At 38.6% G+C, this 27,800-nt stretch overlaps 1 protein-coding gene across 1 annotated transcript; it reads right to left on the bottom strand.

The window, feature by feature from the left end:
* Positions 1-13,646: 13,646 nt before the first annotated feature.
* Positions 13,647-17,875, bottom strand: irx4a (iroquois homeobox 4a). Its single transcript, XM_079469937.1, has 5 exons — positions 17,480-17,875; positions 16,749-16,988; positions 16,353-16,459; positions 15,587-15,900; positions 13,647-15,089 (listed from the first exon to the last, which is right to left on the bottom strand). Exons 1-5 carry the CDS (start codon positions 17,522-17,524, stop codon positions 14,401-14,403), a joined length of 1,395 nt encoding a protein of 464 aa, XP_079326063.1. The 5' UTR covers positions 17,525-17,875; the 3' UTR covers positions 13,647-14,400.
* Between the last annotated feature and the right edge of the window lie 9,925 nt (positions 17,876-27,800).

Below are 27,800 nucleotides of genomic sequence, written 5' to 3' on the forward strand. Positions count from 1 at the left end.
CCTTTTGCGTGTTCTTAGATCTGCCGGCCGCATCGCATTTATCTCATTAGCATATTTTTCTGCGCCATGTGCGACGCTCTGATGTCGCCAGCGACAGATAAGATGCCCCTTCATTTTTACACAACAAACAATCTCTTTTTCTCTCTCTGGGTGTCAGAACCAAAGCTGAGGACCGGGGGGCAAAGACTCCTAAAGCCTGATCATGGCAAACAGAGCTGGCCATGTTATCGCTCCCCTGCACGCTCTCTGTGCAAAGTTTAAGCTGATCCAATGACAAGCAGTGTGGCGTCGGGCTATTCTAATCTGGCAGGGACCTAGTGTTAATTTGACAGGGAAGCGACACTCGCAACAGCACAATTAAAAAAGCTACTGCTGTGTTTACACTAGCTGGCCTGTGTAACCGCTGAACGAGGAACATAAACAGCTTAACGGTCGGGATCTGATAGAGTGGGCCTCTGTGCCGAAGCGACGCACCCACAACGTCCCACTAACGGAATCCGAAAACACAAAACGGGGCTTCTTTCTGTGGGCTGTCGTTTGACGCAAACAAGGCCAGGAGAGGTTAGAGGAATAAATATGATCTGCTCTAATCAGTTGATGCTTGGGATGACTGTGTTCGCTTTTGTAAAGCCATCAGTTGGTCTTCCCTTGTCCCAAATCTAGTTTTTCTAGAGTTGAAAATCCTCACATAAAGGATTATATTAACTCGCTGGCATATCAGGTGGTAGAATATCATTCATCTCAATAATCGGTAGTCTCCAGGACTGTAAGGAACCATCCAGCCTTTGCCAGTTTCAGCCACAATAGTAACAGAGCGGCATTTATCTGGTGTCCCAATGCGGTTGCGCCATTGGATATTGTGAATAAATTGCCCGGAGAGGTTGGCTCTTGCTTTCTGCAGCAATGCTGTTCATTGTTAACATCTGTTTGAATACTTCAGTGTCAATGATGAACTCTAACCGCGAATGCTCAGAGTATTTATTTCATCCTCATCCAGAAAGCCAGATAAGAACCGTTCACAATGTGTGCCGTGTCATGATTTCGGATACTAAACATATTTTGGTAGCGGTCCACTGATAAATGAATTATCAGGAGTGCAGAGTAATGTGTCCTTACTGTAAAAACCTCACAAAGTGTTTTGTCACTTCAGACAATGAGTTTTTAGTTGTGGTTTGTCATCATTTACTCACCCTCTTGTCATTTAAAAAAAATGTATGTATGTCTTTTTTCTGCAAAACACAAAAGAAGATGTATAAAGTTGGAACTGCAGTGGCACACATTCGCTTCTATTGTATGGACACAAAACCAATGCAAGTGAATGGGTGCCAATTGACAACATTCTTCAAGATATCGTTGTTTTGCGGAATAATGAAAGTCATACAGGTTTGAAATGAAAAGAGGGTGAATAAATGATGACAAAATATGAATGTGGGTTAACAATCACTCCAAATGAGGATTTTAGGTGTACAGTATGTGAAAATGTGAAAAGAAAGCTTACTTTTAACTATAAACTACCTTTCCAAAGCAACAATTTGGTTATATTTCCTTTAGAAAATCTTGTATTTGAAATTTTAAAACATTCTTAGGTGACTATAATAGTATCATTGTGGTATCAAGTAATTTAAAGTGTCATTCAATGTACAATTGAATTCAGATTCAATTTAACATTTCAACCTGCATGCCAGACACAAACATGCAATTCATACATTACTGTATTGACAAATGTGAAAAAAGTTCACAATAGCATATGTATATACTTAAAGGGACACTGCACCCAGAAATGAACCCAGACCTGTAAACATTTCTTTAAATGATAACTATTTTGGGTTGAGCATCCCTTTAAAGCGTAATGTAATCCTCCAAAAGTCCAAGGTAAAATTTGACCAGAGTGACATTTTGTTGATCTGTTGCCTGATAAGTTAGTATCAGGTCCCCCCTTCTTTTCATTAATTTCAGTTCACCCTTTTCTGTTCAAATAAAATTGGCAAAAAGGCCAACAACCCCTTCTTTGCAATAATATCCAAACACCAGTTTACTCCAGCGTACCCTTCAACTGAAAGCGACTCTCCAATTCAGGTAGATGTTTTTCTAACCTTGTCTCAGGCTGCGCTGGTGTTTGAAGCATGTCAGACCCCTGACCGGCCTCACAACACTTTTCCCTGATGTCCGTGACAGCAAGATGTTTTCATTCATAGGAACAGAGGGAAAAAAGCCCCCAACAACTCAACAACAAATATAAACACGCTGAAGTACATTGGAGTGCTGTGCAACTTGAGTTCGTGACATGCTGTCAGAAGCTTTCGTGTGAAACCATCCCCCCACCCCTCTTGCCCGAGGGCATCGAGGGAAACCTTTACCTCCGATTCCTCTCCTGCTCGCCAAGACCTCACCGAAGATCCGAACTGATCAACTCTGACAGGTCTCACCCCGTCCCACTCCACACTTATTAAAGGGCCCCACAGGTACTCCAATCGGCTCACCTGAATTTGAGTGCTGGGGCAACCGAACAGACCCCTCACACTCGCCGGCGCCGACAAGCTCATGTCTTGTAACATTCGGCCGGAGGTCTCGCTCTCATTCACCCAGCGCGGTCACAGTCAACGGCACAGGGAACTTAGAATTGACCACCTGGCAGTTAGGGAGTCACTGACATGTGCCATCCATTCATTTGAGCGTGGTTGAGAAGTCATAGTTAAAGATATGAGTGCACTGACTTTCCATGCATATTTAATAGAGACAAACGTCTAAACGTAATTTAGTCTTATTGGTTTCCTCAATAAATGTTGAAGAACACACCCCAAAAACACACGGCTTCTTAGGATCTATGTCACGATAGCAATATAATAAAAGACATAGAAGTCCAACAAATAGTTGGATGTATTTTTAAAACCCATTTGAATAAATTTGATTTGCAGATAGCATTACAACAGAGCTGGGAGAATGAAACATCATTGTGTAAAATAAATGCAGCTTTTGTGTCTTTTGTGCCTCTCTATGAATAAGAACGCGGTCATATAGCATGCTGTTGTGCTTTGAGACCAACTTTATATTCCAACCTGCTTGTTATTCCAGGTCTGAAAGAAAGAGGTCACTGTTGATTTACGTACTTACTCGTAATTGAGTGCCATTGTGTTCCCTCACCTAACTCTTACAGCTCAGTTTTACACGCTCTCAAGATTTGAGTCTTCGGTGTTGTCCGAAATAAAAAGATACAACCATATGGCTTGAGTTCGCACGGAGAGCGATCAAGGAACGCAAGATTATCCGCCAGCAGTTTGTATGCATGCCTGTGTTGGGGAGGTTGGTTGTGCTGGTCTTAACAAACACATTTTTTTAAACCAAATGCATTGACAGTGGCGCAGTTTGATATATTTGACATCTTTACAGACAAGTTTCCTAAGGAACGGCACACAAATCTCAATTTCATTACCCCATGAACGCGATCATGCCCACCTGAAGCACTTTCAACCTTCACAGTTAATTATGTGTTTCCGTGAATGGCAGGGAACATGTAATGCTGCCTCTGCACTAACGCTCGGATCTGCCATCACGGCATTTTTACCTCAATTCCCCCTTTTCATATTCGAACACTGAAGTTTGAGTGGTGTGAAAACAGGAGGATTATGAGAGGCTGTAATTAGAGGGTTCAGGACAGGAGAATGAGTAAAGCTTGAGGTGAAGTGGCACGCCATTAAGGGCTGCTGGTGGTGTGTACCTCTCACTGTGGGTTTTAAGTCATTTTGGCGTGTAATTACTAAAAAAACGCCACTCGATAGATGCGAGAGTGAAGTTGTTTCGCTTTGACAGACACTTTTATTTTCTCTCTGGTCCCCTTTCAACACCTGCACACCCCCATCGCAGACTGCTGACTACAAGCAAAACTAAGAACAAACTTTTTCTTTGTTTTTCACTTAGGTGATCGAGTTAATTTTATTTGTATTATTAGACAGCCGATGCAGTGATAAGTCTTGTTGTTGATGTGCGGACCATCCAGAGCTGTTTTAAATGAAATTGCATTATATTACCTTAGTACTGCGAGAATACGTCGCAGATCTAAAATAGATTTTTACGACGGCGTTACAATGTATAAGTTGTCATATGGGAATCAACTTGAATTTCAAAAGTAAATTGTCATTTTAGTACTTTTCCTTTCATACAGGGCAAACTTCAAATGAAGAAATCGAACTGTTCTTAGGACAATCATTTTTCAAATAGTCAATCAGGGGTATAGGTTGTAACGAGTTGTAATTGAATACAGTAACATGTAACCTACTGTAAACATCCTAGGCTTTCCAGCAATAACTTAATGGCAGGTGTTCATTGTACAACTTACCCCATGTGTTGGGCTACATGTATTAAACGGCGTGCATTTGAGGACAGATTAGGCCAAATTCTACTTACGAAACTGATAAATATTCACTTTATTCTCTCAGACTAGGAATAATTATTAAGGTTAGTATTTAGGGTCAAACCGATTTAATCGATATCCAAATATCGTTTTTTTTCTTAGATTTGTATCCCAGGTTTGAAGTCCAGCCAGCACAAAGAAAAGCTGAACTGCTGCTCTAAATGACTGCCAGGAAGGGTAAATTTGAATTGGGAGTGAATGTCCAAATCTGGCAAGTCAATATAAATGTTATTTCGGTGTTCAGAGTCAGCAAATACATTCAACCATTCAGCAGCTCTCTGTCTATTATCCGAAGCACGCAAACATAATCCACCATAAAAACTGTTATTTTAATATCTACAGTGACTTTCAGCTCTCTTTTTACAATAATTCTCAAAGCATACCGCTACGGTAATCTGCCATATTATATCAGTAACAGCAATGCCAAAATCGGCCCAAATATCAAGAGTTTTTAAAAGGATTATATTTTATGCCCAAAGTACTTTGGAACAATTTAAATAAAATGAATTAAAACACAAAAAATTGAATCCCAATAAAACAGTTTACTCGGGGAGTGGGATGTGGACCACATCTGATCTTTGCGACATCATTTTTATTTTATAGATTCAATTCTCTGTTGATATGGCAAAAACAGGCACCAATGCGATGTACAGGCAGGGAGATGGCCCAAACCAGATGTCTAGCGGTGCATGTCCCGATTCCAGAGGTTCCACATGGAGGTTTCTGGGAAAAGGCCCATCGGCTTGATTTAATTGCTGTTGGTGACACAACAAAGAGCCACTCTAATGACTACAAACATTCATGTGCTCAACGCTGTTGGATTATAATTGAACGGGAAAAAGATCAATAGCATTCAATGAAAACTAATTGTGTTGGAGAGGGGAATGTTAGTTTGTGTTATATCTGTGGGCTGAGAGGCGGGCCAGCCACGGGGTCCTCTGTACACAATGTCTGCAGCTCCATTTTTCTGTGAAACTGAGCGTGACAAAAATGGATGCATAAAACACACTCCTATTCTATTATTTAAGAATGAAAACAGTGTGGAACAATGGGGAAGACTGGGCTTAGGAGCGAAAAGAAGAGGTCGATTTCTAAAGCAAGATTTTAGATTTTTAGAAATGCATTTATTTAATATTTCAGAACTAGTGTGGAACCTCTGTGCAATAGAACGGATCAATTATTATTATTTTGATTCATATTTTGAGCATTTGATATAAACCTGGTTGTAATCGTTTTTCAGAACTCAGAATATTATGACATTGGACCAGCTTCCACGTGAGCACACTTGATGTGTTGTATACAGTATGTTCGTGGATCAACATCCTAGCTGTTTCTGGTATTCTATTAACCAGACATATTTTAGAATTGGGGCTTCAATAACATTCCCATATGACTAGTTCCATCTAAACTTAGGTAAGGAGTAAAGATAAAGATTATTATCAGCAATTATATGTTCAACTGAGCACCCGAGAACATTCCCCCTATCATGTGGGCTAGCTAAACCCCCCCCCCCCTGAACGAATACTGTGACAGCCGATGAGTACAAGACAAACAAGCAAAATTAACCTAACAACATAAAAATACAAATGTTTGCAGAATGAAATAAACTTGTTTGGTAGGTTTAGATTAAAGAAGAATGTTGATAACCGAACAGCAAACACACATTCACTTGCATTGGTTTTGTGTGTATCCAGATGAATGGGGTCCAGTGCTGTTCAGCTGCCAGCTTTCTTCAAAATGTTTTCCTTTGTGTTCTGCAGAAGACAGGCAGTCATACAGGTATGCAAAGCGGGTAAATGATGATAGAATTAACATTTTTGGGTGAACTTTTAATGGATCGACCTCACTTCTTTAAAATCGTTTGCTATCTATCCAAAAAAAGGAGTACAGGTCGAGATATAAGTGATCTTCTTTATTCACAAGGTGAAAAATAAAGTGCATGTTTAAAATCAACAAATGTTTCGGTCACAAATGACCTTCTTCTGCATATATGTTTAAATAACAAATATGTTCCTGATTTAGGATGTGCGGTGGTGTACCCTAATAGCTTCTATTATAATGGCAAGTGTTTCATGGCAAAAGTTTAGGTGGGGTAGATTAAATATTAATTGAACACATTAGTCGACATACTAACAACATTAGTATTGTGTTGTTTTTAATATGAATAACTTGTTATCTTTTTAAATTTAAGATCTGCAAACATTGCATTTTCATTATTTTGACCTGTTTGCCTTGCTTCAGTTTTCTCAATTAAATGCAAATAAACAAAGTATGTTAGACTTGGGGGGAATGTTGTCAAAGTTCAAAGACTAAAACAAACGTAATCATTTTACTTCTCTATTTGTGGTAGATTCCTAGTGGCTCTTCTTTAAAGTAGACGGGAGATGAGTGTGTAAATAATGTAAAGGGTTTAAAGGGTTTTCCGATGTATGTAGCTCAATCCTGACCCACTTTAATTAGCCCTTCATTTCCTCTCGTACAACTCTCGCAGAGAACAAAAACATGACTTTGAATAAAAACACTTTGATTTGTTTCAGGTTTTCCTGTACAAATCAGATTATAGGGTGGCACACTGTCAACCTCCCCCCCCTCAAATCAGACATCAGGACCTCCAAAACATTTAATTGCCCGCCAAAATGTTCCAAATCCATCACATTATCTCACCACAATCCGCCAAGGGTATCACAGGCCCCTGCCTCCAATTACCTGCGTTTTCGCTGCATAAAAGTCCCCTGCATTGCAAATGTGACCTTTCGCATAAGTGCTGATTGCTTGTTCGAAGGGGGAGTGGTGAAGGAATTTGTGTGTGTGTGTCTGTGTGTGAAATACACAGGTCTTGATGAAAGAGTTGTTGTGCGATATGAGAAAAAGAGTTCCTGTTGGATCTCTTTGGGTCATGTGTGTCAGGCCCAGGCACCTCAGAACTGTGACATGCCACCCATTGTGAATGTTAACTCACTCTGATAGCCATAAGACAAATCAGTAGACTTGACATCATAAAGGAAGCTTGAGTGCCCAGGCGCGGGCGGTTTAATGAGGGCTGGGCAGCCAGCCGCTTGCCCCTGCAGTCCGGGCTCATGCATAAAAAGCAGCCATGACCAGACTTCACCGATTCCCTATTCTTTTACCACATCCTTAAGCAAGCCAGATCCTTCTCTCTGCCCCTTTTCTCTACCAGGCCAGGCATGTAAAGCAGGGTCCGCTCGCTTTGACGGTTCAGCTGAAGTGTGTGCGCTACATGCATCTGCTTCTGTGAGTTCATGCGGTGTGAAACAGAACCAGCTAGTTAAAGCTGACAGTCATGGAAACATGATCTGGTCTGACCAAGAAATGGATATTGTTCAGAGGGTATAGGGCCAGATGCTGTATTTACCAAAGCATTTCGCTCAACATATACAGAAAGTTACGTCTATAGCATTAACTACTGTAAATCATGAATAAGGTGTTCGCTGATATATTCAAGCAATTAATTGTCCTGTTGCTCAGTTGGTAGAGTCTTGCAAAGGTCAAGGGAACCAATTAAAAGTGTAATGCATTTGGATATGCTTTGTATGGGAGCATCTGCCAAATATATATATATGTATATATATATATATATATATATATATATATTTATATATATACAGCACACATAATTATCACTGCGTTACTAGTGTATTGTTACTGTGTTACTACAGTATTATTACTGTGTTACTACAGTATAATTAAGAAGATATAAAAAAGAATAGACAGTGTTATTGACTGTGAAAATCCATTACAGTAGTGATACTGTAAATACTTTGGCAGTAACAGTAACTGGCAGAACAAGAACATAATGTAAGCTTGAGATTATTGTGATGATTTTACACATGAAAGACATTGTTCAGCTCCAAGTGCTGCAAAATCAGTCGCCGGTCCAGCCTTGACTTAATATTCCAAGGTACAGAACAGCCCAGCTTAAAAAAATGTGCAGTCACCGCGTCGTGCTTTTCTTGCAATCTTGCCTCTTATAGGTTCACTTTTTTTATACCGGAGAATCGTTCAACGCAAATGCGCAAGCATTTTCCGTTGTTTTTTGTGATAGCAAGAAAAATGGCCTGCATCAGAGCCCATCACTAAATACAGAGAACAAAAGGCTCGTTTTAGATCAAGCATATTCTCACTCGTTTCTTTGAAGGACCAGACACTTTTGCAGCTCACTCTCTCCACACACTACGGGCACTCATTCTACTAAGACACAGGAAAAACAATAATTATATCAATAATTATTTAAATAAACTCATATTTAACCAAAGCAACTAAAACACTAAAATCAATCAAGATGTATGTATATATTTTAATTTTAATTCTCCCTTGCCGCGGGCCCCCTAGTGGGCAGGCCCTAGTGAAATCGCACCAGTTGCACTGCCCAAAAGACAGTCCTGTTTGGTTCCATACATTCCTCCAAATATCTTTCTCTGTGTTCATCAGAACAAAGAAATGTATACAGATTTGAATCAACTTGAGGATAGGCAAATGAAGATTTTTGTTAAGTGAATTGTCACATCCTTCTTATTCCTCATGAATGGGCACATGAAAGTTAAATAAAATAAAAATGTTTTGGTCTGTGAAGAGTCATCCCCTCTCCATTTGTTGGGTATTATTTCTTATTTGTTTAGCATTTTAATTCACAGAAATCCTACAAAGTATGTTGTCTCTCATAAAACGTGCACATTTTTGTCACATATGATGCATGATTTTTAAACAGAAGTGCATAGACTGAAACTTTGTTTAATGTCCGGATATAAACAGACTATTAAAATGACATATCATGCAGTGTGTAATGTTGCTGTGTTTGAATGTAAGCAGTCTGCCAAGTTGTCAAGCCGAAAGTCAACGAATAACAAAGTCATTGGTTTGGGAAAAAAGGAGTCGCCTCTTCAGTAGCGGGTTAGATTTGCGTCGCTCTGTGTAATGCCACGTTCCATATGCGACACTGCACGCGGTAGACAAATCAAAGCAGACTAGACCCTGCATCTGGCCAATCAGATCAAAGTAGGCTGACAGAAAGGAGGGCATTAGACAGATGAATCGCCGAACAAATCATTTGAGAGTCAGTTAAGAAGTAGGTAATAATAACTGCCTATTATTAGTTGTGTTTTTACGCCGTGTATGTACGTTAACATGTTGCTGGACACTCCATAAACCAAAGAAGGACCTTAAAAATAACAAAGTATTTACTTTTTAATAAATAGATTTTGTGAGAATATAATATATGTATATATTACAAAATGGCCACCAACCTAGAAGATCAATATAACAGTGAGTGTTCACAAAAAAGGCTTTCTTGCACATAAGTGTGTAAGTAAGTTGTTGTCCTGGTTCACCAACCAGAGTTTCATTCCGAATCCCTTGCAGAGGTTCTATGAATATGATATTATATGACTTAAATATTTATTTTCCAAGTTGATCAAGGATAATGTTGCTTGTTAATAAATCAGTTAACTGCTTTCTGTGTCTGACCTGTCCTCGGTAAAGTATTCCTGAGGAAACTACATATATATATTTTTATAAACCCATGTAAAACTTCTGTTAACATCACTGTAGCTTTTTTGTCACCTTGGTAATTGCACATAGGTCAAACGGCATTGTGTAAAGCCCACAGATTTGTGTACATCATTTTCGGATGGATCAATAGCATATGCTGTTTTCATTCGACAATGAAAGGCAAAAGAGAGTTAGGCTTGACCTTTGCCTCCATATCCAATTGTGTTGCAAAAGACAAGCAGTACATACAAATGAGAGAGGCCTGTTTGTTTTTGTAAAGGAAAGACAAAAACAAGAGCTCGGCACATGGGGGAATAAGAACACTGATGCTGTGCGATGTAAGGAAATATTACAAAGTTACTCTGACAAATCAAAAGATGTTTGAATTGCTCTTGTTGGGCTTCGCTGTGCTGCCTCTGCCACCATTATAAAATTTGCTTCCTCACAAGATAAGATAAAGAGTGTTGTGATGGGTTAATTGAGGTAATATAATCAGAGCTACTTTAATCAAGCATACAAGCAAGCAATACCCTGATCTCTTATACTCTATATACTCTATATTTACATTACTAGATGCTAAGACACTTCAGGTTTGCCTGTTTAAATCTCTTTTAATATACCTTACCGCACAACAGAAGAACACGTCACCTCACAACAGCAAATTACGAATGTGCGTTTTGTGATGGCTGATTGGAAGTTTGCAACACCTGTGAGTTGCGACAAGTCTTTCAAACACCCCTCGCACAGACCACCCCGAATCTGCCCTCCAGACCCCCTCTCTCACCCTCAGCGAGACCGCATTGGTGTCTATTACACTAGCTGATCTAGTGAACTTTAATGGCATTTAAATGCAATTTTAGAACAGCAGGAAAAAAATGGTTTTTGCATCTGCTATTTTATATGATTAATATTGACTGATACAACGGTCCTGTCAGCTGAATGCAAGATTAAACACATTTAGTTTAACTTTAAAAAAGGGGATGCCATGAAAAAGATCTTTTATTTGGATTTAGGCCATGTTGCACTTTACAAGATGATGGTAGAAAAAATCGAAAAGTTTCATAACTTGTGCAAAAATACCAAGTTCTTGTCCTATGAGAATTATAGTGTCAAATTGATGAAACTGAAAAAATTTACAACAATAATTTTGTTATTGGGTTGAATTGTTTTCATTGTGACAGGGTTGTTTTAAGAGTACAAAGCAAGATCTGCGGTGCTGTACATCAACAGCCAATGCAACTCTATGCTGTTAAGATCTGTGTGTTTGGAGCTTGTCAGGCTACATTCTCTGTCAGCATTTTACTCTCCAGACCTCTGTAGTCTATAAAACTACAGTAATTGCTTTTTATTAATTAGCTTTCTGCCAGATTAATTAAGACCCCGTCACTTATAATGCAGAAAACACGCAGGTCCAGCGCAGTGTTAGAGAGCTACTAATGATGTGCAAATATATTTTCCACGCCCTTTGCTCTGGTGGGTGTGTGTGTGTCACTCTTATTTAAAGATCTGATGTCGGTGTCCTTAGGGAAATGTGGACAAACGTGTCTGATAAACAAGCGTCTGTTCTGTTAAGAGCTGTGAAATCTGATGTCCAACATGCTTTCTTTTTGTTCTTCGTGTAGGCTTGTGTGTTTTATGTGTCATCTCATGTCGCCCTCCGTTTAATACAGCTGATCCCTGGATAATATATATTTTGTTACTTTTATTTGTAAAGCTTATCGTTAGTTTGTGTAACTGTCGAATAGTCGCTGCCTTGTTTGAAAAAATTAAATTGTACAAGTTATTTCATTCTACAATAGGCTCGTGATCAATTGCTGTAACTCGTAAAAAGTTTTTTTTAAGTTATTTAGTTTTTTAATAAGTAGGCTATTTAAGCCTAATAATTAGAAGATAATATTGAACTATTTATTATTATTATTATTGCTGCTTTTATCATCACCCCATAATAATGATAATAATAATAATAAGATAGTTTTAATTGAATATATTATATATAGGCCTACTAAAAGTTTTGCTATTAACGGAAATAGATTCAATGAGGCATAAATAGTATTCTTACGCCGAAAATTACAACAGTAATTATAACTATAAACACCGTAATATTCTCAGATCAACAGCAGCATTGCCATTAATGGCAGATCTCATGGTTGACGGAATCAGTGGAGAAAATAAAACACACTAATTGGTCAGCCGAAGATCTAAATCTTTTCGCCCATTTTTCCCTCCTTGCTCAGTTAATGCGTCGTGTTAAAGTCTATTACCGCCGCTGGACGTTCGTGTCCCTTAAGCTGAAGGAACATAAATATAAATAAAAGAAAAAAAACGAATTCGCCATCGGTTTGCGCAGGTCGATAAAGCTTTTAGATTTGGAGATGTTTTCTATTTCCTGCGGCTAAGAGTTGTTAATGGAGCTTAAGGAATTATCTTATGGCTCTCTGTTTTGAGAGCAGTTTATTTCAGGGCCCCCGTGTCCCCTGTCGAGCCTGAATATGCTGCTGTCAAAGGCGCTTAATGAAAAGTAACGCGCCGCTGATTACAGTTTGATTTGCTTTCTATGTAAAAGCGCCGTTAATTCAGCATCATCCCTCCGCTGTGTGTGTGAATTTAGCACGGCTGAATGGTTTAGTCAACCCCTTCACATCTCTCTTTCTCTCTCTCCCCCGACCCTGTTTTACAGTGCTGCGAAAGTTTCTGAAACAGTAAATATAAGATGTACAATATTCTATTGAATTCTTTGCTTGCACCGTTGCTTTTAATATTAAAGAATACATTGTAGGCCTATTAACGTAACGTTTACGTGCTATTTTAAAAGGAATTACATTATATTGTATGTTTTAAAATGTTATTATAAAATACATTTTGATCAGTCAAAATAATTTTGGTTTTATTTATTAAAGTCCACATTTTTTTTATTTGGTGATAATGAAATGGACCACAGTTCCACTGTGTCGTTATTTGTTGTGTGTGTTAGGCTGCACAGATAAACACATTTTTCTGAAACGTCTTTGTCCAAGGGATCGCTCAAGAGAAGATCTCAATCGTTTGGCTTTCACATTAAAATTCATCACTTAGGCCCCTCTCAACGGACCCCAGTCCTCCGGTGGCCACACTTTCACCATCACTGTCAACTCTTACCTCTGACTGCGTGTTTTTGCCCTTTTATCTAGACCGACTAATTCCCCTGCCCTTTTCACTTAGAGACGTGCCCCGGTGAAAAAGCCTCTGAGTACAGAGAACATTCAGAAATTGAGGGGTCTGTGTCAAGGCGAACATTTCAAATTACGGCCTGTCTGGATAGTTCACGCCATCTCAAATGCTGGGTCAAAGTAAAGGATTTGGTGCTTCGATAATATTATCAGAGCTAGAGTGGAAATCGATAGAGTGAAGTGAATGATGACTAAAAACACCCCAATTACAGCCTGGTTATGGCGGGTTAATGGGGCTCATCCAGCGCTGTCTTATGGCTCCTCGGGGCCTCATCTCTTTCATCAGAGTATGAGAGCGAATGATAAACAGTGATTGAGAGATTATTACAAAGCCAAACACGGTAAACACGCAGCACTCGCTGTTCTGCTCTATACGCATTATTAGGAGAAATCATTGGAGGGCAGTCGTTCATTTTGATGGCTACAGGCCTTAAAGTTGACCCATTCCAAAAATGGCATTATTTTCTTGTTTCAAAAACATATCATAAATAAGTATTTTCTTAAAAAATGTTCTTATAAGACTTAGAAAGGATGTAGGAACAACATGATTTATTATGTGAAATTTCGGCCACAAAAAAAATCCACCTTTATGACTGTCAGATATTTAATGGCAAATAAAGATTAGTTGTTCAAAAAAGTTAAAGTTACAGAAACATACATTTGCAACCTTTTAACAAACCAGATAATGTGACGTTTAGTGAAACGCTTACTGTGCGCAATAGCTAGAAACGCTAATACGTTCAGCACCAAGGACAGCGACTGTGATCGACGCACAGACCGAAACGCTTCGAAAAATCAGCTGTTTATTATAGTGAGCAGATCTGAACATTCCCCAATTTAAATGGGATTTGTGCGATACGTTCTTAACAGTGACACTTGTGAGTCGATGCAACAATTTCCGAGTTCATCTAAAACAATATCCAATGAAAACTAGCAACATATGCATGCCAAATAAACATTCGAATCCGAAACAAATTGGATTATAAAAAGTCTTTCAGAACATAAACGTCCAGCTGTTAATTTACACAAGTTTAACGTGCGTTACAAAGCTCAACCGAACCAATAAATATATAAACCAATCCCGTTTGGGGACCCTCACCAGTGAGATGTCAATACAACAATAAATACACACACTTTTCCATGACGGCGCAATTGTTTTTAGTAACAAAAGGTACAACTTTTGGGCCTATTGATTCACAGTCTGACGTTTCTGTGAAATGAAAAAATTGTTAGCAGCTATTCCAAACAGTCCTCCTCGAGTTTAAAGAGTACATGAGTGTGCTAGGAACAGAATATTTTATTCACCCCCTTTGCAAAAGTCATAGTGTCCTTACTAGCCTCCCGCTGCTGTGTTTTTATCACGTTTATGTTTCCTATTGAGCGTTCAATGGCCCCCGTCTCTAAGATAGACCCTTTGTTCGCGGTCGTCCAAGAAACTGAAGTGTTCGTCTGTGTTTGGTTTAAGGAGCTGTGTCTAAACAGGGGGTCGTGAAAAACTCCATCTACCCAGTTTCTGAGAGTGGTTACTGGTGAGTCCTGCTGTCTCTCCAGGCCGTTAACAGGTGAGGAGGCAGAGGGTGATGGTTGACATCTAAGCATACACGAGGAGTATTCTGTTGGGTTCAACGAGGTCGCGGTCTGGGCCAGGGACCAGATTCGCGGTTTGCTGTCCAGTAATGGATGGCCTTGCTGTTGGAAACACGTTTTGCTGTGCCGAAGGTCACCGACGTCGTGTTCGCAGTCTTCAGCGGTCGTTTTTAAGCAACTTTTGGTTAAATCGCTGTCAGCTTCAAGCAGACCCGGAATAGATAGTTTTGGAGAGGTTTCTTTAATGCGATCATCGGTGGTCGCCATATGCGCGTTCATGTGGAAGCGATGTTTAAGTTCACACTCTGAGCTCTCCGATTCGATGGTGTCAAAATCGTCCAAATCACTTAACTGAAGCTCCTTGTCCTCTCGACATTTGCCATCTGTTAAAAAAAGATAATTATAAGCCAGATAAAAGGATGGGTGCTTTTAAACAGCAACATTTTGATAATAATTATAATAATTTCTAAGCTAAAACAATTAATACATCATATTAGCTTAATCGTTTGTTTGTTCGTGCAAATTCAAACATATAGGCTACTCAAACGTATATGGTAATGTGATGTTTGTTAAAAGGTTCATCAATAGCCTACAATTAATACAAAATGCAGATTTTAAAGAATTGACCAGAATCTTCGTGACTTGTGCACAACTTTTAATAATGAATCGCGTAGTTACACTTAAACTAAAATAGAACCACATTTCATGGTTTTTGTTTAATAACGTTTTATTTTGGTTGTATTACAAATTTGACGGTAAATAAAGAAACAAGGCTCTGTGGTTCCTGTAGTTTTAGTATTTAAGGGCTAACTAGTTAAAGCATAGGTAGCCTAACTGTATCATTGATATGACTGATTGGTAAATATACAATGGCGCTGACCGTCATCATTGGTTTCACTTTTGATTTGATCTTCTTGTGACCCATCCTCATCATCATCATCGTATTTCTTATCATCTGAGCCCTTGTTTCTCGGTGGCCATGTCATCTTGTTCTCTTTCTTGAGTCTCCTTCGAGCATTTGCGAACCACGTGGACACTTGCGTGAGGGTCATTTTGGTGATGATGGCCAGCATTATCTTCTCGCCTTTGGTAGGATACGGGTTTTTCCTGTGCTCCTGAAGCCATGCTTTCAACGTGCTGGTCGTTTCACGGGTGGCGTTTTTTCTTCTGGTTCCTCCCTCCATAGACCCGTATCTATGTTATAAAAAACATGTTGTTGTTGTTAAAGTTGAAAATCGTTTTAGCTGAAAAACAAATATTTATATATTCTTAATATTTTACGCGCTAAGACTACACACTCTCTTGCACCGAACATGTATGTTTCAGTCGGATAATAGAGCGTGCGAATTGCTTGATCGAGTGCACGCAGAATGCACTGGCCGTCTATCTGTCCATTAAGGCATTTCAGGGAAAACCCTGAAGGGTAAACCGTGAAGTGCATGATATAACATAAAATATACATCAAAGGCAAGGCCATTGCTCATAAAATCTAATGGAGGGAAACTACAACTTTAGATCAAACATAGAGCTAATTAGGATGTTCCATAAATTCGTTGAACAGTGCCTATAAAATTAATCCATATTAATTGAGTCTTACACTGGTTAATTGGTAATCGAGACGCGTAATGAGGGCCGGTATTCAATACCTGTCATACTGGTACTGTCCCAGGGTGGGATCGTATGGGTAATACGCGGCAGCCTGGGTTATACCCGCATGCGCAGACGCACTCCCATCCTTGGCATCAAACGTTCCCTGCAATCAAATACAACACTTGTCAGTATGTGATGTCAATAACCAATTACATACAGTATAAACTGTACATTTGTAACCCACAAATCCACATATTTGAATTAAATGACAATATCAACGTTCTGAGCGGCATTTATTTATAGGTGCATAACAACATTTGTAAAATGTGATTTTAATTCATTTGAAATGCAAACTTTAGACTAAGTTTACTAATATAGAAACTATGAAGTTTCCACTAGAACATATTCTGCACAGGCAGCCCAATGCATATATATATATGTTTTTCACTCACCAAAGAGTAGAAAGCAGAGGCGTCTGCTCCATAGGTAACATAATTCCCATAGCCTTGACTACTTGTGTAAGGGTTCCCATACACTCCCAGCGCAGCGGCGGAGCTCAGCTCGTGTCTGGCAGTGGCCAGCAGTCTGCTTTCATACACGGGACAGTACACGGGCGTCTGCGCAGAGGAATCCGAGATGGACCTGGTGCTCGACTCGCAGCAAGATGTCAAAGAGTTGGTGGTCATGAGGAACTGCAATGATGTGGGAAAATAAATAAAAACAAAGCCACGCTCGTAAAAAAGTTTCTGTAATATTAACCGGCCAGAAAAAAACGCGTATTAGGAGTTGCTGATGTTCCCAATAAAATCCCCAACGCTCCAAATGAAGTTTATTTATCTTTGGCGATGCCCATAAGCAGCCCCCGCAGGACATTGCATTTTATGGATCATTGCCAAAAAAACAACTGTTGTCCTCCTTCCCCTGTCATCGCGTCCCCGTTGCTGCATGTGCCTGCGTCTCGAACCCGTGTTAGTAGATTTGTAAAATGATAAGCGCAGAGGGAACCCCCGAATTACATCGGAGGTGGATATATCACTGACTCCGACCCTCTAATGCGTTTCAACACATCGCTTGATGATGTTTTCACTTTCAAGTTCACATTTTAAAAAATCTGAATTTTCAATACAAATGCAACAATCATTTCGGAATGGAACGCGGAAATCAGCGCGTAATCTGATCTTACCTGTGGTGCTGAAGAGTAAGGATATCCGAACTGAGGATAGGACATTGTAGAGTGATCCCAGTTCCCGAGAAAGCAGGCGAGACTGCAGGTCTGCTGTATTTCACTGTAACAATTGATCGGTAAAGCATAAAGCAGCCGGACGCTTATAGGGCGAAGCGCAACACTACCATGTTTAATTAGCTTAAACGCCTTCCTGAGGATTTTCTTCTATAACCTTTTTCTCCTTACGGTCTATTAAAGTTCTACAACACAACCGAGCGCATCGTAAAACATTTCCCGAATAGCCGCCTTTGATGTCAGAAATACATATTTTGCGTTATAAAAACTAGTATTAAACACGTCAGCCCAGATGCGGGTTGTTTTAAACGCCGGTGGCTCTGACGTCAGAAGAAACCCACTCAAAATGACCAGACTCTAACTTTAATATGCATTTCTCTGGATAAAAATCCCAAAGAGTGACAGAGGGGTGGGGACAAATTTTGACGCACAATGGACTTGTAATTGAGTTTATCATTTATACTTTTATTAGCTTTAAAAAGTAATTAGCCTACAACAACAAAATAAATACGTTTTGCGACGATATACACATATATGGTTTCGGAGTGATGTTTTATCTAATGTCAATAAGACCATTATCAGCCTAATCTGGCAGTTAGCCAGCATGAACACATTTAGAGAATAAAGTTGAAAAAAAAGAGAGAATAATAGAGAGAAAAAAAACAGAAGTTTCCCTTAACAAGAGATTCGATCTTGAACAATGAAATTCACTGACAGTGTACAGCTGTTTTCAGCGATCTGTTGTTTTATTCTCTAGGCTTGGGTTGTTTGTTAATAGTGACAACTAAAATAGGCAAATTCATATCTTTAGATGTGCATAATTTGCTTCTAATTCGAGTAATAAAACTCGAATCTATCTATCTATCTATCTATCTATCTATCTATCTATCTATCTATCTATCTATCTATCTATCTATCTATCTATCTATCTATCTATCTATCTATCTATCTATCTATCTATCTATCTATCTATCTATCTATCTATCTATCTATCTATCTATCTATCTATCTATCTATCTATCTATCTATCTATCTATCTATCTATCTAATTTCGCTATTCAGAGCGATGAAAGTCTAGGTGCACCATGGTGTGTTGCTGACTCGCTTAGAGGAGCCCAGGTTCAGACATGTGAGAAGCCCCGGGGTCACAGTCAAATTAATGATGATGTACTCCTCTTTTCCCCAGCTGGAAAAGCGCCTGCAAGAAACGAATCTGCCCGCAGTGACAGCTCGATTGCGGGTGATTGATGACTATCTTGAGACCGGCCAACATAATATAATATGGGCCGCATAATTGCTTTCATTTACAGATGAAGGTACTTGTCCTCAAATTGAGTTAGACTTTTATCAGGCAAGTTTTTTTCATGCTTTCCTACTCCTTTGGCATGCTCTTGAGTTTGGAAAATAAGTGTTCTGTGAAATTAAATTAGTCAGACAATAGCCGAGCAAATGTCGCGGCGTGCGTGTGTTAATAGACGTGGGGTCAAGTGACTGACCCACGTTTGCGCAGCACTTCATTCATTTAGTCCGTCAAGTTTCTTTTCTCATGCAAAAATACACAAAACAAAACAAATAGTAACAGCCATGAACAGATCAGTCTGTGTTTATTACTAAATGTATTATATATATGCGATGTATAACATACATTTATTTTGTATACGTTTATATAGGTCTTAAGTATTCATTAAACCTCACACATTCTCATGCGCACGCACACACAATTTTAATAGCGTTACGCGGAGTTAAATGGCCTTTCTCTTTTTCTCTGAAAATAACCCGTGACATTTTATCTCAAGTAACATCAACTCTATGATTGATTCCTCCTCTCACACACCGGACTGTAGTGAAAACAGGTAATGCATCCTTGGGGTTGATGGGCACGTCTGTATAAGCGCGCTTCTTATATATTTACATAATGTTTTTTTTTTCTTTCTTTTGCCGGTGTTATTTGGGTCCCTATTAAATATTAAGACGCCCTAGTATAAGCTTTTAGTGCATAATGAAGTCTTCGCAGAGTTTCCGCTCTTGTTTTTCGTTAAAGATTCAAACGAATCCCGACTCTTTTGGACAGATGGATCAGATATGACAGGGTGTATTTTATACAGAAAAGCGTTCAAAACAATGAAGTGCACGACGAGATGGAGTCCGAGACATTTAAACACGATTTAAGAGGAGGTTCAAACTATGAGACAAAGGTTTGCCAATTATCTAAGAGCAGGATAACTGTCAGAGCTAAGGTCTATAATAATCCGCATTATAAGATGGAAGAATTACACCTTGAAAGAGCATGGCATCTTTTTCTTGTCTCCGTCAAATCAATCACAGGAGTGAATGTTTCAACACCTCCTCCCTTGCCCAGCATATATATATATATATATATATATATATATAGGCTTGTATTATTATTTGAGTCAAGTAAAATGCAGTTACTGATAAAAAACTACTAATACAATTTTGATATTACCAAATGTGAAAAGTGGCATAAAGCTCACTTTACTTAACTGTGACTATTTTGTAACTTGCATTAAGAGGTGTGTTAAGATATTTGTGTGGCGGATTTAAGGTCCTGTTAAAGCAATTCCCACATTCTCCTGTAAGTGCCCTGACAAGTTCATACAGTTTCGCATCTTTTCTTGGTAAGGCAGACTGAAGCACTTTTGTTCTGAACATAAACGTCACCTCCAAACACTCCAAAGACTTCATCTCACCACCTAATGCTTTGCTTAACGGTGAATGATTCTATCCACACATTCAATCATTAAAAGTACTCATGCAAGTAAGCTAATACTGTACTCTTTTTATTTTCATTAATTTATTATGAAAAAATAAACACTGTCACGGAAATTACAACATCCCCCTCAGTCCCTTTTTAATTGCATGCTTTGTGTTTTCTGTCCAATATTGGTCAAGCGTAAATAATAGTTGATTTTCAGACAACATTTCAAAGTTGGAGTCAGTCTAGGATGAGACAGGTACAGCTGATGATCCAGGAATGACATCACGCCGCGAGCACCTCTCGGGCAGATAAAGTTTGTGTGCAGGGAATGAGCTTTTACATGGTTAGCTTAACCTGTTTTTTTCTGTGTTCTCGGTGTGGAAGATCCATCCAGAGGCAGGCATGCATTAACTGGTATATGATTTAACTGACAATAAATGCATTTGTTCTATTCACTGGACTGTGTTATTTATACAGTGTATAACTGTGCTTCTTCTCTGAGGAGTATGGGGCGTTGGGTTGGAAAGTGATCAAAATAAAATACATTCTTTAAAATAAACGGCTCTTTGGCATGCTGTATGGTTGCATAAAAACCTTTAACATCCAAAAAACATCCATCTATTGCACAAAAAGTTCTTTGTAGTGGAAAGTGTAGTTAAGATCCTGTGACTGGATGATTCTTTGGGAACCAAAAATGCATTTGGTTTCTTTATGGCATTTATAAAGTCAAAAAGCCTTTATTAGACTTGTTAAGTTGTCTATGGTTAACAAATTACACTAAATGCTAGTGTATTGCATTAAGCCTAAACAATGAATCGACTGTCAAGAGGGAAAGTAAAATGATAAAATTCCAGCTAATAGCATTACTCGGCAAGACAAAGTTTAGTTGACAACCAACTATACAGCACATTTCTAAAATGTTGATTTGGAACTACATTTATTTTGGACACATCTGCCAATGCAAAACAATGATGTCCATATACAATGACGTATACATGCAGCAAAGACTCATGGGAGTGTGGAGTAAAGGTTGCTACGTGGCTTATTGAGTTCACATAATTACCCCTCTGAAGCTTTTTTTCACAATGTCATGGTTCAGTATTTACAGTAAAGTTCCATTAGAAATTTAATTGAATGCACTTTGTTTAATATAATAAAGTGCTTTGGGGTAGGTTAAAGGTCGGAGGGACATTTGGTGCGCCATGGGTTAAAAGTAAAATGGCATATTGGAAATATTAAAGAGCATACATGAATTTCTTGGCTTTTTGCACATGTAAAATAAATTCTGTACAATACCACAAAAATAACCAAATTTATAACGTATAACAATGTTCTACATTCAGTCCTTGGTCACACGCGATGTATTTTCGCCTCTGAAATATGGGTCAACAAAAAGTGTCGATACGGTTTCAGCTGTTATCATGTCTATCTTGACAATCAAAGCCTCTGATGCTCTCTATCAGAGAGACACGAAGCATTAGGAGCCAGAAGATGCGTTTTCTCCCTGGCTGCAGTGGCTAAGAGGTTTAGCATGTTGCTGTTCACTCTCCATGCATTATTGATCAGAAGGGTCAGTGCGCTCACTCTCCGCTTAGTTAAGTACGAGCAGGTGTTTCTCAAACAGCTGGCTGGGAAGGCATGCACTCGGCCGATAGGATCTGGTAAAGGAATCTTCTACCTTGGTCATGCTATTCCGCTGGTTTACATTGTCTTAGACTTTTTTGTTTATTTTGTTTTAAGAAATAGTGGTCCCCAGTGCACATGACATATACTGCAATATGTTGCTTCATCAGTTGTGCATTCTGTAGACGGTTCAAAGCAACAACACGAGTAGATTATTTCTGATAACATCAAAATTATAAAGAGTGAATTACATTAGTTAGCATGTTTAAAGTATGTCGTGCCAGTATTATTTTTTCGGTTACCAATAGAAGAACCGTTTCTTGGCTAAACTTAAATGTGTCCCATTTAGAAAAAATGTTTTTTTAATAAAATTAATATACGAAAAAATGCTACTTTTTGTTTAGAATTATTATCCAATAAAAATATGAATCTGAACTAATATGAATATACATTTGATTCAAATATAAAGTTGTATTATTAGACAATAGCCAGACCAATAAACAAAAACAGACTGGAAGTACGTTTTGGGTGTGCGTCCGATGAATGCATCTATAATTCAGAGGAACAGAGTTGCATGTTTTCTTTGTTGTTGTAATTGTAGCCAGTTGTTTTAAAGATTAGGTGTTACAACTGATGTGAATATACTGTGTAAGGGTAGTGTGCACCTCAGTATCTTTTCAGTCCTCTTTATAAAGTGTCTGGCCTTTTAAAATCACATTTATACCTTTTTAGTTCATTTAACAATGTGACAAATGCTTTTTAAATCAATATTTAAAACAATGCTAAATGCTATTTTAAATCGTTTTGGAAACTGTATGTTGTAAAAATGTTACAGCTGAGAACATGCACCAACATCTAAAACTATTTTATGAAATCTACGCAGTGTGAGGCTTTTTCAAGACCAGCATTCGATGGATGTTTCAACAATTGTCCAGTAATGAAGTTCTTTGGACTGCCATTCATATTTAGTTCCTTCTGTGTAGTTGTAAATCAGTGCAAAATATTTTTCATGATACCACATGAACATGATGTAAATTTATTATTCTTGAATTACAGTGTATAGTGCACATCATATAATAAGACATAATTATTCACTATTACACACAATTAGTCATTTCAAGCCAATTTTCTTAATTCCCCACTCGAGGATTTCCATGTTTTCCAGTGGTTGAATAGATGTTTAGCAGCTAAATAAAGAATGTGAAAACCCTCAGGCTTTTCAGTTCAAGAATTCACTTGTTTACCACCGAGCGGAGAGAACCAAACAAAGGGGAGCAAAAATGCACAAGTCAGTGACTCGGGTTTACTGCGGGAACAGAAAAAAATTGATGAGAGGAAGTTCCCTAGTGGAAAGACCTTGTCCTGCTCATACCTGCCTAAAGAATTTCGACTTTACCTGTCTGCTTTTCTCTCTTTTTTTCAACCAAACAGCCAAAGCTTGTGGCTCAAAAAGCAACTTCATGTTAAATAGCTATTAAAATTGTATCATTTTAATACTTCAAGGTAAAAATATTCAAATGCATCCCTGTTTCTTCGTTCTGTGATTGAAGGGACTTGTGATTGAATTTCCACATTGTGCTCCCGTCTGCTCCGAAGAGCCAATTCGCTATGATATTAACATGGCTCTGTCATTAGAACGCATCCCATTTGCCAGATTTATGGGGTTTATGGGTAAAATAAGATGCTGAATGAGACAATACAATGCATTTGTGTTCTCAAGCAGTATGATGAATTAATAATTGTGAGTGCCTGGGCTCCATCTTCATATAATCATGGACTCACACTCTAATGTTCTGCGCAGATCGAAATATGAGGGTGTCTGTTGTAAAAGTCATGAATAATGTCTTTTTAGTGTTTTGTGCATTTTCATTTACTCAAAAGGAAAAGTGGGCCAAGATGGAGAAATGGAAGTTAAAGATAAATGGCAAATGTTCTCGGTTATTTTGTGAAAATGTATCTTACTTTCCCTCTGCCAGTACTCTTTCCAAGGATTTTTTCCCCCCTGTTAATTATTTATTCATGTTCTCAGTTAAGATCAGGGAGGTGTTGTGTGGTGCATGTAGGTTTCTGGTGGGTCCCGCGTGACCTTGGCTCAATGTGGCTTCATGCTTGGCGGGGATCTGAGCTGGACCAGGATGGACTGATTGGTCGACTGGACATCTGCAGCCCAGAGGGTGATCAGTGTCACTCCACCTGTCTGACACATGGCCGCAGGACACAAAAAGGAAGAGAGATGGGTTTGATTGACGAGAAGCTTTGTTCGGCAGATAGCGCACATATGCGCTTTTTCAGACTGTCAATTATTCAATTCATTCTGACAATGACTTACACGTTTTTAATCATCAACATTTCTGAATCATTAAAACCATTTTTCAGGCTTAAACAAATATGTATGACATCCCTTTCCTTTTTGTAAGGCCAGAGGATAAGTTGAATGGAACAAAACAGCCCTGAGTTTTGTTCCATTCAAGTAAATGGGGACCACAATCTGCCAAGCACCACAAATATCATAAAAGTCGTCTGTTTGATTTCTAAAGCTAAATGATATTTATATGTGATAAATTGATGTTGTTATTAACTAAAGGGCCTTCCCTGACAGCCGTGGTCATCATTCTCCTTCATAATGTGTGAAACTTGAACATTTTGCTTCAAATGACAAATGCCCACAATGACAATGTTGTCATTGACCTTTGACAGTGTTGCCAGAAATAATTGAAATGCGCAAAGAATATTTCCATCTTTCCCACAATGCAGTGCAGTAGATAATTTTAAACAATCACTTACTCATGTTTAATTGTAAGAATATTTGACAAAAAAATTTACATTATGTAACCTGCTCTCATAGGAAATACGTATCTCTGTACACTTTTTGCAGCGCTGCAAAACACGTTCCACAATTACTTTTTGCAAAAGTTTTGAGACACAAATTCCATTGGGAGCTCTAAAGAGAAGAACTGTATAGGTCCGCTAGAGAATTTAATAGAAACTTTTGAGCAAAACCCTAAACTACCCGAAACCTTAAACTTCCCAACTAAATAAACACGCAACAAGGAATGAGAAGTCAGACTGTGTATTTTTTGCAAACTCTGTCCAAAAACAGTATAAAAGTAAAAATCGGTCTCGTTGCGTTTGGAGTCTTCTAAAGCCGTACTATATCATTGTGTGAACACAACAGGGCATGCTCAAGCTCATACGTATCCCAAACCCTGTTTAAGTCAACGTTTTGCTACGGTTTCCTGGAAACGGTTTGCAACGGTGTGCCACAGGGTTTGAGATACGTTTTCTCTTGTTTGGTGGGTGTATCAAGAATGTCAACCCAATCAGCAGCAACATGTATATAAACCATGCGGTATTAAAGACACAGCTCGCGCAATGGGTCCAAGTAAAGTCATTTAAATTTGTCCGCTCCAGCTCGGTATATGCAACAATTGAATATATTAGAAGATACATATTTTTCAGTATTCAACACATATCTATACGGATTTCATCAGGCTCCGAACAATCTTCAAAAAGAACCAAATAATGGCCTTCTCATCTGCCATAGTTCAACTCTTGCGTAATCACTACAGGGTGTTCCGTTTCCGTTTTAAAAACGTTTTACAACGTTTTGTCGGGGCTGAACGCAGCCCTAGTGCTCCAGGAATGCACTAGTAGTGTTTTATTAAAGCGTGTACGCCCAAGGTTAATGTGTGGCTAAATGGGAGCGGGACTGCCAATGCCATATAATATAAGCTAGCGTAAAGATGCAACCAGTCACAAGACAAATGAGAGCCGATGCCATTTTATTGTCGTCGCTGACGTAACGATTTACACACTGGCGGTGTTTTTTTTTCACTGTGCACTGTTCACTGTGCGACTCAGAGTTTTATGGATCACTTTCGGCTCTGTTCTTTGGAAGGCCTGGAAAGCCTATTTTCACTTTTTGAATAAACAGCACATGCAGCCGTATCTTCCTGTTACGTGTTTTGTTTTATGTTGTATAATCAGGCGCGTAATTTCGACTGGGGACAGGGGGGATATGTCCCCCTCACTTTTCGAAATCCTGTTCGTGTCCCCCTCACTTTCGAATTAGTTTGCAATGATTTTTTTAACCACACGCCGTCATCGCCATGGAGAAGAACTAGGACCGAGCAGTCTGCCTGTGTCGACACTCTTAAATATATCACTGATTTTCAATCACATGGTTTTGATTTGAATTTAATCACAATTTATTTTGTTTCGGTAGGCTATGTTAAGATGTTTCCTTAAAATTGACTATTATGGGGAAGCAACGCGTAACGCCTGATTTATTACTTTTTCAGTTTGATACTGGCCTCCTTTTAACATTAGTGTTTATGACGAGGCTTGACAGAAACGTAGGCGTCCCTTGTCGTTGTTTAGGTACGTTAAACCTCTAAGCATTTTTAAAAAGTCGTCCGGTTCGTCTCCTTCCGATCGCAGATTCAGGTTTACAGGCTAAGTTTCTCAGTCAACACTCGCATTTTCCAATCAAATACAATGCAAAACAAGGCTATTTTAGAATGTGTGATAGGAAAGGTTCAAATAAAAAATGTTCCCCATTTTGTGTCCTCCACACTACTCAAACCAAAGTTACACCCTTGTGTATAATATACAAACGGCTCGGGTTACGTGCACTGTAAAACATATCCGATAAAATAGGTCACAATAAACTGTACTCATATGAAGGAATTTTCCGTAATCATTTTTTACAGTTCTTTTATTTGTATTTTACATTTTGCACGGCACTAAATAACATTTGAGCACTACTGGAAATGTCCGTAAAATAAAGGAAAATTACCTGGTAATTTTCTGCCAGCAATTTAACCGTTTTTTACAGAATTGTATTAGTGTGCTCAAATACGTAAAAATTGTGCGTTCAAAATAATAAACATACACAAAATAAATACAAATGAAAATCAATATACCCCAACATAATATAATATGGCGTCTTTAACTACTTTTGTTGTAAACTGTGTAACCGGGTTGCAATAGGCTACATAATTTACGTATTTTGTTGCGCTGCAAAAAGTGTATTTGGTAACATAATTTGGTATCATTAACTGACTAAATTAATGTACATTACATTATTTAACATTAATGAATCAAAGTCACGAAATAAAAATATGTAGAAATGCATGTGTCTGAAGGGGGATCCTTAAAATAACAACTAGGCTAACTGAATCCCCCTCCACGGTGCATGCACTGTAATGTCAATTTTCGATTGTTGTTTTCTATTATTTATAACGTTATTGCTGTGGTGGGCTTTACGAGTGGGAAACATATTCATGTTAAACCTTTATAATTAAAAAGAGGTTCAATGAACAAAAATGAACCCTATTGCCACAAAAGGTCAGTTCAAAGTACAAACTTGAGGTTGCTGAAAGGAGGCTGGTGAAATGACATTATCTGGTGGATTTTGGAGGACAGTGTGTCTCTCCCTCACTGCCTTGTTTATTTTCCACCTGAATAAGCACATTTGAATTGATTTGAGAGGAGTGCTGATGTTTACATTAGCATGCATTACTGTGTCACGCTGCCTACACACTCACAACAATGACGACTGGCCATCATCGACTTCCCTCTTTTTTATCACAGTTCTGCTCCAAATAATATTCATAACTTCAAACCCTCCCACCTCTTCTGATTGCCATTATTAAGATGTGTGTGTCCTGCCTGGGCATTTTTATCTTCTGCTTTTCCACCCTTGGTGTGAATCCATATGTCATTGGATCCGTCTTCACTTTTTCCTTTTGTTGAACTTGAAAATTCAAAGACTGATGATGTTTCAAGTTCAGTTTCTTAGCTGTGTCTTCAGCCTTCTGCGAGTTGATGGGCGTGATGCAACACATCCTGGCTCAGAAAATAAGGCGCTAAAAAGTTATGAAAGTAAACAATGTAAAAACAATATAAACAGTGTTAAAATGC

Source organism: Barbatula barbatula (assembly GCF_947034865.1).
Source record: "Barbatula barbatula genome assembly, chromosome: 12".
Classification (NCBI taxonomy): domain Eukaryota; kingdom Metazoa; phylum Chordata; class Actinopteri; order Cypriniformes; family Nemacheilidae; genus Barbatula; species Barbatula barbatula.